The 10762-nt window shown below is 39.1% G+C and overlaps 1 protein-coding gene across 1 annotated transcript in view; it reads left to right on the top strand.

Annotated features, from left to right (window-relative positions):
* Window positions 1–7029: 7029 nt before the first annotated feature.
* eif3ea (eukaryotic translation initiation factor 3, subunit E, a) overlaps window positions 7030–10762 on the top strand; it is a 29098-nt gene continuing 25365 nt past the window's right edge. Inside the window, exons 1-3 of the mRNA XM_063487777.1 lie at window positions 7030–7135; window positions 8239–8356; window positions 8547–8664. Of these exons, the coding sequence (XP_063343847.1) occupies window positions 7046–7135; window positions 8239–8356; window positions 8547–8664 (326 nt within the window). The 5' untranslated portion in view covers window positions 7030–7045. The remainder of the gene's footprint in view (window positions 7136–8238; window positions 8357–8546; window positions 8665–10762) is intronic.

The following is a 10762-nucleotide window of genomic DNA, read 5'->3' as shown; positions in this document are numbered from 1 at the left end:
GCTGCTGTTGTACAGTGAGATGCGGAAAATGAAGACAGATGCAATTAGCAGCAATGTTTGGACTCAGTCTTCTGGAGCCGGCGGCGCTGTATTTACTTTGAAATCTGATTAGGTCTCCTGTCTGACCAAGTTGACTTCACCTCACACCGAATAACTCTGTACAGATGACTTCAGCACGCCTTGCCTCTGATGGACTCCCTCTATTGCACCTTTGACCTCACCCATATGACTGAGAGGCCCTGAGCGGGAAATTATGGCACATCACAATTAGGCTTGCTCACTGTCTTGCTCTTCTCCCTCTTGCCTTCGATGCCAAAAACAATATTCAGTCTCATGTCAGAGCAGCACTGCACTGGTAATTGACGGTGCTCACACAGCATGGGTCTTAAGATGTATTGCTCCCCTGACACCTTGTGTAGTAGCCTGATTGCTCATTGTGGATTGGAGTATTACCACATGTAGTATATTATGTATTGCTGGATTGGTTTAACATCCAATCATCCTTTCTTGCTAAATCCAAACAGGGATTTCACATTACTGTGCGTGAGATTACCTCCAGCAGACTTCAGCTCAGTCTGCAGGTGATTTCTACAAACCCTTGACAGTTCCATCTATTCATTTCCAAATGAGCATGTAGCTCCACTCCTCCTGAAATGTGTAATAATAATAATGAAAGAAGTCATATTGGAAGACTTTATATTTGAGTTTAAGCTTACATAACCCTCGGGCAGTCTTATTAAAGAGAATGTTTGATCTCTAAGAGAGCATTTGGCAGTGGCATGACAATTTTGACACCTCCGAGCCAAATATTGAAAATGTCTTCTCAGTCCAATCCAAGAATCACATCATCTTCACTCTAAGTCTCGGCAGCTGGTGGAGCTCATCCATTCCAGCAGCATTTTCTTTTCTTTTTTTTGTGTGTGGGTAGAATTTGAAATATAAAGCACTTCTACAACTTCCCAGGGGGTATGAGTTGAGGTTTGCCATTCATGGAAGGCACGGTTATTGTTCACCAGTATTACTTTCTTTCCATGGCTGCAAGAGAATTTTTTTGTCTAAGGCACAAATACACACGATAGCAGTTATTACAGAATTTCAAATCCACGGAAAAAAAAAAATTCAAATCGCCCCAGTGCAGCACATGCCTGTAACTTTACAGCATAATCTGGAGTTATCAGATTTCACTTTTTTCTCTTTCTGGTAAGAATAATCATGGCCACAAATTTGGAGATAGTGCCGCATTCTCTCTAATGTCATGTTTTCAAAGAAAATTACAGAGAGGAAAAGTGAAGCTGTGCATAACAAAAGGAGCAAACATGGAAACAGTGCTTGTTGAGGAAGGATTAGATGGGTCAAAAACTGATCAGCTCCCTTGTGTATCCTCTGTGTTATTGCTGATGTGTTTTGAAGACAAATCAAGGTGACTTGTGCAGCTGCACAGATGTTCTGCCTGGTGCCACTGGGTGCACACTGGGAGTTTGTATCGTTTTCTGGCCCATGGGCCTGGTCGATAACCTTCATCTCGTTGCCATAGAGTGTGACGGTGCTGAAGTCAGCACTGGGCCCTGAATCAGGAGTGTGGGCTGCTGATTTATAACCTGACACGCAAACAGAGCGAGGTGATGCATATCTAAAAAGTTTACAAAAAGAATCATTGAAATTCATATGAGATGCCGGAATTCAGATTCAGCTCAGGGATGCTTGGCTTTGCAACCTCCAGCACCGAGTCATTTGTCTTCAGATCTTATTGATTTATATTTTGACAGATATTAGACTGAGGCCAGTGGTGGGTGTCTTTGGCACTGTCATCTCCTCTCCCACTCTTGGATTCATTTGTTGACCAAGAAAGCTTTCAGGGAACCAAAGAGCTGAGGTTTTTCATGGAATATTTGGCCCATCTCTCCAGCGCCCTTTGAGTTTATCCCATTAAGGCCGAAAAGTATTTTCTGCAAGACAAACATGTAGAGTGATAGATAGCTCGTGTGCATGCTGAAATGTGTTGCTGTTCCTGACAACATCCCAGTATTGAACCTGGATGTTACGTGTGGTCAAACCCGTGACTGCCTGCAACTGCTTCATCCTACAAAAACACACATGCCTTGATTTACAGAGGCATAAATGGTGGATGACTGTTTATATTTACTCCACATTTTATGGGCTTTGTTTAAAGTTTTGATAATCCTTTGAGCCCAGACCTCTTCATTCACTACCCCTGGTTGTGTACCATTGAGAGCTGACAGGAGAAAATCATTAGTTACTCTGTTGGGTGGGGTGACCGTGAAGCACCTTGGCAGAAGGAGAAGGCAAAGCTGAAGAAACATTGGCAGGACATAGTTAAGTTAGATAGCAGACCACCATGAAATATATCCACACAGAGGATCGGAATTAAATCTGAGAGACAACTATCACAGTAGGACTGGGTGCAAAAACAATTAACAAGCCTCAACCTCAGAAAAGAAATCCTTTCCATTTGTTAATAACAATGAGGGGAATGACACATTTCTAACCTTGTAATTAGTTTTTGTGACCTTTTTCCTGAAAATAAATAAATAAATTCCATTGTTTTTTAATTTTAAAACCATAAATTGAACAAAGGTGGTGGATGTAGCAAAAATGATAGAAATTAAAACTCATAAACGTAAATTCATATATTTTTTTTATTTATCAGAAAGATCAATAAACACACTAAAGGTTAAAAATGATTAGATTTTTTTCTTGGTAATTATTTCATGGTTCAGGCTTTACAGATTCAAGCTAATATCTGTTTGGTAAATATGAAGCTACGGCCAACTGCCTGCTAGGTTAGCTCTGGCTGAAGATTGGAAAAAACAGGGAAACGCCTAGCCAACCCAGCCTCTGTGCCAAGGTAATAAAATCTTCCTACTAGAGCTGCTAAAGTCCCACCAATAAACACAGCGTATCTTATTTCTTCAGTTCATACAGAACTCAAGTGTATAGCTCTAGTTTTCATACTGGTTTGTGTTGAATTTTCCTTTTTCCTTGAGCAGTGACTTCTGCGAAGTAACTGTGGCTTGATATAATCATTTATGTCAATTACAGTCATTTTCCCCATTTCTAGTTCTCATGTTGAGCTAAATTAAGCAAAGATAATTTAAACTAAGCTAAGCTAAGCTAAGATAGTCAACTCTAATTCCAGCTTAATATTCAGTAGACAGCCATGACGGTGGCATTTAACTTCACACCTCCTGTATACCTCCAGGATACTGGGGCGTGCAGCTCGGATCACAGCTGACCCTTCTCACCCTGGACACAGTCTGTTTGACCTGCTCCCCTCAGGCAGGAGGCTCTGGTCCATTTGAACCAGAACCTCTCACCTTAAGAACAGTTTCTTCCCCTCTGCTGTTGGACTCATGAACAACAACCATAAGACTGTTCCCACCACAAACACATGACCCTATACTGTGTTCTCTGCATCTGTTCCATTTTTGCACTGATCATCACCTGTGTACATGTACATATCAATCTGCTTAGCACTTTTAATTTTTATTTTTATGTTTATTTAAGTGTTTGTCTTACAGCATGTTTTGCACTAAGTGCCGCAGCAATTTCCTAATGTTGTAAACCTGCTCAACATTTGGCAATAAAACCCTTTCTGATTGTGATTCTGATTCACATCTGATGCCTGTCTCCCTTTTTCAGCACATTTTCATCTATTGTCTTTGGTTGTCTAACTGAGGTTTACTTATCCTATGACTGATGTACATCTGATGTAGATCACACATTATAAGGTGATATTACTTGTGGACATTTGAAAAGAAATGAGTTGAACATAGCTCTGTGTTCGCTGTCTTGGGCTGTTTAATGTGCACGGCTATGTATTCTGAGACTTCTGTTTGAAATTAGAAAACAATGGTTGAGGTTGTGTTCAACAGAAAAATGATAGCAACTAACTGATCACTGTAAACAAGAAAATCTCTTTTTTTTTCTTTTATGCCCTATACTATGACCATTCAGAGACTCTCAGGTCTGGATGGAAGAACCGGTTTAACATATTTTTGCGAGATCGATATGTTATTAGCAAAATAACATTACTGTGGCTTTGGAGAAGAAAACTGAAACAAAGTCAAAAGAGAGGAAAGAGAATTCCCCTTCACATTTCCCAAAATACTACCTCCCAAGTACCTTTTTTTGTGAGGATTGGCTAGTTGAAGCAAAAGAAACCAATCCAACTTGGCCCTTGAATCCCTGTTTAAAATACATCATTTCTACATCATTTAACCTATCTGAGAATGCTTATTGGCTTTGTCTGCCCCAGTGAAGACTTTTTTTTTCACCACTGCTTCCTAATTCAATATTGTGTAATAACAAGTATTATGGCCTGCACATAAAATGCAAGTACACAACTCACATTACACTTTAAATGGACAATATATTCCACATATTTATGTTTAATGAAGGAGCAATTACTGGGTTTTGATCATTTTGCAATAAATTAGGTTGGAAGACCATATGGAGGTTTTTTCCTTCACGGTAACTGGATGAAAATTAATAGGGCTGTGAGAAGGCACGCTTCACTTTGTGAAAAAGTGAGCCTGTTCTTGAGGTGATTAAGGTCTTCTTTGAACTCTCCTGTAGACACAGAAAACCACTCTCACGTGTCAGAATAATGATGCTATATTGCTTCTGTCATATACTGGTACATTACGTTTAATCGAGTACCTCACATTGAACTTATAGCAGCGTTACTATGTAAAGGAAAGCTGAAATAAAAATATTAATTCAAGATCCACAATTACTCCTGACCCCTTTATAACCTGTTCTCCCATCTCCTGCAGTTTTTGTGTGCAGTCCCTAACATTTTGACAGGAAAAATAAAATATTTACTGGAAGCGTGGTTTCTAAAAAAAGTGTAAGGTCTATTGTTCCTAAAAGTGAAATAGACGTAAGGATTAAACAAAAGATCAGTTCAAACAGTTGAAGAACTCATGCAAGAAAAAAAGCGTACAAGCGGAAGTATGTAAAAATATGAATACAGCAATAAAGAAAAGAAAAGAAGCATTGCTGCCTGCTTATATCAGCAAAATCTAGTAAAGAATATTGTAACACAGAAGGTATTTTATTGTGATCTTATAAAGCGAGCTAAGTGCCGGCCAAACTGGCCTCATATTAAATCTATGAATGAGCTAACAGTAACAAATTCCCTAATCATACTTGCCAAACACACCGAATAATTTTCACGGATACCTTTTTTTACTGTGCAACCATTCGTGAGACCAAGCAGACAACAAAAAAGACGTCTGAGGAGAGTTGAAGCTGTGTTTGCTTTTTTCTTTTTCATTTAAAGCGTGCTGCCACTGAGCGAGAGCTGGCTGTGTCAGAAGCACCCAGTAAAACAGAAACTGGCCACGGTGAGTGGTGTCTGTTTATGACTCATTTCTACCTGCAGTCAGGCGGCAGGGAGAAGTGCAAGGGGAAGAGGGAGAGACTGGCGCTAACAAGGGGAGAATTGTGTGGGGATACAAGACAGCGCCGTGTGGTTGTCAGGAAAACAAGGTAGCAGTGAAACCCATTAGAGATGGGCCATTCAGTAGCTGATATTGGCTGTTGTTGACCGGGTATGGTAGACACATGGGCACCTTCATGAGGCAGCTGCTGAAATGAAGGTGGACAAGGGATAGTTTTGATGCACAGTGAAGACATTCTAACCTTTAGGAAAAGGAAAATAATTGGAAAACGATGCGGTTGTTTTCATTACAATTTAGACGGCAAGCAAGTGGTGGTTAATATGACTTTATTTGCCCTCAAACCGTTCTCGTCCCATAAAGAAGTCATACAGCAGAAATATTGGTGGTGTCTGGAGGAAAGCCCATGTTTTCACATTCAACAATATGTTCACATGGACCCCTCTTTGTAAATGAAATGTTTCACTGTACAAACACCACAAGGAAATTATTGGAATTCTGAAATTATTACAAGTCACAGTCATGTATCCTTCTCAGAAACCAGTAAAGGAAAGACAAAAAAAAAACAAAAACAAAAAAACCTTGCTCATTTCCACACATAAGCAACGACACAGCAAAAGGGTAAAAATGTATGTAAAACTCATGTCCTTTACTCCATGACAAAGAACCATATTGTCATGGAGTAATAAAATGAAGTATTACACTTTAAAAATCATGCACGTTTCTTGGAAATAATGTATTTGCCATTAGGGAACATTAGTTGAGAATCATGACTTTACATCTATCTGGGAACAGTTAACAGGTACAGGTATTTGGGCATTCACCTGACTGACAGACTGAAGGACCGGCAGTATAGTGTACAAGAAGAAATGAGCAGACTGTTTCCTAAGGAAGTTCAGAACCTTTAATCTGTGCAGCAAGATGTTGGAGATCTACTACCTGTCTGTAGTAGCAAGTGCCATCTACTTTCCTGTTGTTTGCTACGCATCATCATAAAGCATCAGTGCCTGAGATGCCAGCAGGATCAACAAAATGATTCACAAAGCAGGAACCATCGTTGGCCTGTATGTGGAGGTGTTTGTGTCAATGAAGGACAACTGCTCTCCATCATGAACAATCCATCACAGCTGCTCCACTCCACACTTCTGAGGCAGCAGAGCTTCTTCTTCCTCAGACTGATTCAACCCGTAAAGAACGCTTCAGGAAATTATTCCTGCCATTCTTTATTAAACTGTATAATAAGTCTTCTTTCTGTGACAGGTAAACACACCTGTCAGGCATAAGATTTGTCTTAAATTCATACATACACTTAAAAAAATTTTTTAAAAATCACTCTAACTTTTTTTTATTATTATTATAAGCTACTATTTTTATTATTTATCCTGCTGCTGTAAAACAATACCAACAAAATTCAACAGCCTGTCTATCTCGCCTCAAAATGGTATAGTGGTAACATAATGTCATACTATGTACAGAATTTTACGCGAAATCATATTGGCCTTTGGAAACACTTCTAATCCCACTGCTAGATTTTTTTTTCCTCAGCGAGGACATCGCTGATTGGTTAGTTTCTCAGCAAACAGCTGCGTCATACTACTACTTCCCTTTCCCCCGGAGCAAACATGGCGGAGTACGACCTCACTACCAAAATTGCCCACTTTTTAGACCGACATCTCGTTTTTCCTCTGCTGGAATTCCTGTCTGTCAAAGAGGTACGAAGTAGATGAAAACTTTAACATTTCGGTAGATTTTTTTCGGTGTTTTAACAAGCAGATGACGGTGTTTAAGCTGCTGTGAAAACCCATGTACTCCACGAGCCACATTGTTTGCCGCTTTGTAAAGAAACGATATTTAACCGGAAGTATGAAATGTAGGAACGACATTCAAAGTAAAATAAATAAATAAAGTTAAAGTTACCGTTTGAACAAAGCCTGTAAACGTCGAGGATTTCTTTAAAAAAAAGAGATCAACGTTTAGCGTAAAGATTTATGTATATGGCTGAAGAAAAACGTATAACACGAGATTTTATGAGCTATAGTGTCACACTTAAGAATTCAATTTGTTCCATATTTGAAAGACCCGAGTCGGAAGTTGTGCATTTGATTGTGATTCACTTTACACTGGTAAAACCAAGCTTTTTTTTGAAGTTTTAAATGCAAGTTTTAAGTTTAGCTAAGTGTACGAGTCCACGTTTTCTAAACTCGAAGCAGCTGGTTTTACAGAGTTGTTTGGCGGTGGTACCAGACTTGTCCTTATTCAGTTCAGTGATGTTGCCGTGTGAATGTGCCAGGCGATGAAACATACTGTAGTCCTCTTTCTCTCCGGTAAAGATAAACCCCAAAACCTGAAAAAGTGAACAACTGAAAAAAATCATGCCCAGTGCTGAGATAGTCATTTAGTTCGGACGTTTTGGTTCACTTAATACAACGTTTGTGGTCAGCAGATTGATGCAGAAAGCTAATAAGACGAGCAAGTTTTTTCCGGTCGTCTGAAACTACTTATCTACGGAAAATGGCATACTAGATGTTATTGGTTTAACTATTGCCGCCTTTAGTTGAATCGACTATAGCCAACAAAGAGAGTGCACTGTTACAAATACAAAATAATTGTCAGCTTTTGAAGTAAGTATCATGGCTTCTGTAGTGTTAATGTATTGCCGGACGTTATGGAGGAGATGTGTTAAATGTATTCAGTACATTGTGCTTTGTAATAATTTTAAAAAATCAGTCTTTGTAACTTTGAATTTCAGGGTTTGAATTAATGTACAAAACACTCTGTCCTCTGTTCTCTTTCCTATTATTTGCCATGTTTTTAGATCTACAATGAGCAGGAATTACTTCGTGGAAAATTGGACCTCCTCAGTGACACAAACATGGTGGACTTTGCTATGGATGTGTACAGAAGCCTGTTTGCTGAGAAGGAAATTCCCCATAGTAAGTGGTGGTGCTGCTCAGTGGCTTATCCCGGTTTCTCCAGAGCTGAAACATACACTACTCTACACACGTCATTCAAAATTGATTTATCAGTAAACTTGGTTTTACAGCCATTTTTAGTACTGGGGTATTGATTGCTAGTTTATAGTGTTGCTGCATCTAATGACTTTCTTTCTCTTTCCTGTGTCAGCGCTGAAGGAGAAGAGGTCAGAGGTTGTGGCCCAGCTAAAGCAGCTGCAGTCAGAGACCGAACCCATCGTGAAGATGTTTGAAGACCCTGAGACAACAAGGCAGATGCAATCAACCAGGTAGAATCTGTTATTTCCTACTCTAAACATATCCTTCAGCTGTATTTAATTACTGTCCCAAAACAGATTTTATGCCAAACATGAGGAGTTTGTAAAATTTACTGGCTCTTGGGTTAGTAAAACCGGTACAGCAGCATAGCTAATGGATTTTATGAAGTCCAAGGAGCTGCACATTGAACGAAAAATGTGTCTTCATGAGAAGGCTAAGTACAAGTTTAAAAAAAAAAAAAAAAAAAAGGGCAGATGGATAATGTTATGATTAACTTTATCGGGACTGTTTTGTGGTATTTCAATTAAAACAGTCATTTCCAGCTTTATCTGTTCATTTGTTTCTTGGCAAGAGTGTGTAGGGTTTATCAAGATCATTTTCTAGTTTAATCTCTTTTTGGTTTGTGCTTTGGCTGCACTTATTTGTTTATTTAAGCCACATACTTGTAGAAACTGTTGTGTGAGATTCAAAGCCTGATAGTGGCAACAGTGTATTAGCGCTTGTCTTTTTATTGTTCGTTTGCCGTCAGCAGAAAGTGAGGAGGAAAGTTTCTGTCTTATGTTTTACATCATTCTTTTCTTGGTTTATAAAACAATAGGAAACTCTCCGGGGGTTAGTTGTCTTTAATTAAAAAGGACAGTTTTATCCCATCATTCTGGACTAAATTCTGCTTAATGCAGTTGCTTGTTTTTAACGTTATGCCTCGTTTATAGGATCACCTGGTGCTGGAAATAAAAAATAAGTTGTCCTTTGTCCTTTAGGTTAAATGGTTTAACAGAAGATTCACATCAAACAGTTTCCCCAAGTGTGTTAGATTAAAACTCTCATCTTGTAGTTTGTATTGAAGTTACCACTTACCAAGCTTATTTTGGACTTCTTCTGAAGCCGGAATCCAAACTCAGCTGTCATAGTAGATCATGTTTTACCATATCTATAAACAATCTGTCATTATTGGATACACTCTGTGGAATATAATCACCATTAGGATGACCAGTGATTTATGTTCTCATTTGTTTGGAGTTGTTAAAGCACTGAAAACCACTTTTGGGTTTTTGAGTAGACAAGCTACTGATTGCTTGGTGGGGGTTTTTTGTGTGTGTGTGCTATCATCTCCTGACGGGTGCAAAGCAACAGATTGGATCTTTTGCATCATCAGTTTGTTAAACACTGTGTTAAACAGCCTAGGGTTTCAACGATTAAACAATGGAGTGCCATGAAGTTGTAATGTTGTCAGTTTTACTCTTGATACTGGAGAAATAAATAAAACACATTTCCTGTTTAACTTTACTACATTAAATTTATCTCGAAAATTTTATCTCACCAACTTCTCTTCTAATTTACGTTAAGATTAAGACGGTTGTCTATGATGCATTTTCCATGTTCCCGATCCAGAAGAGAGATCTCTCTTTTGGAGCTTGTGTGTGAAGGGCAGGAGCAGCAGCACCACCATCCAACAGACACACACAGCCTGCTCTTAGTGAGGATTGGGAAAGCTGTGGTTACACTTGAGTATAGTCACACTTGTTGCCACATGTGCAACAAGTCTTTTGCATGTAAGAGCACAAACATGAGCAATATGTGGAAAAATCTAGTGAAATCACATCACATGCAGGAGGAGAAATGCATCTGTCTATTCCCCCCACGTGGGTTGCATATAGAACCTACATACTTAATTAAGTAAATGATACAAGCATGGGTTACTAGTGTATAAAAGCAACCATCAGTCAGCTGTGGATGTGCTTTTAAATGCAATCTGAGCTGCTGTTCAGATGTCTACTTGTCAACACAGACTGTTTTGTTAGTATGAAGTAGCCCACTGGACAGGGAGTAGGAGGATGTCTGCCTGGTACATGGTGATTATATAACTCTAATCACCAGCAAATTGAAATTGTTACTTTGCCTCTGTCCTCAACTCAGGTGTACTGTGTTTTCTATTTTATTTATGCCGCACCAACTGACAACAACAGTCTTTTCAAGTACCCTACAAGAAAACTGCTTCTCAGGAAATTAAAGGTTAATAGAGGGTTAACTGGATCCCCACTAATGGTATAACTGTCCTCAGCCTGATCAGCCCCAGCTACTGGCCAGTCGTCTTACCTGAGTAAATCT

This window comes from Pelmatolapia mariae, linkage group LG10_11 (genome assembly GCF_036321145.2).
Source record: "Pelmatolapia mariae isolate MD_Pm_ZW linkage group LG10_11, Pm_UMD_F_2, whole genome shotgun sequence".
Lineage (NCBI taxonomy): Eukaryota > Metazoa > Chordata > Actinopteri > Cichliformes > Cichlidae > Pelmatolapia > Pelmatolapia mariae.
Note: the sequence above shows the minus strand (reverse complement) of the source record. Positions and strands in the feature narration are given on the sequence as shown.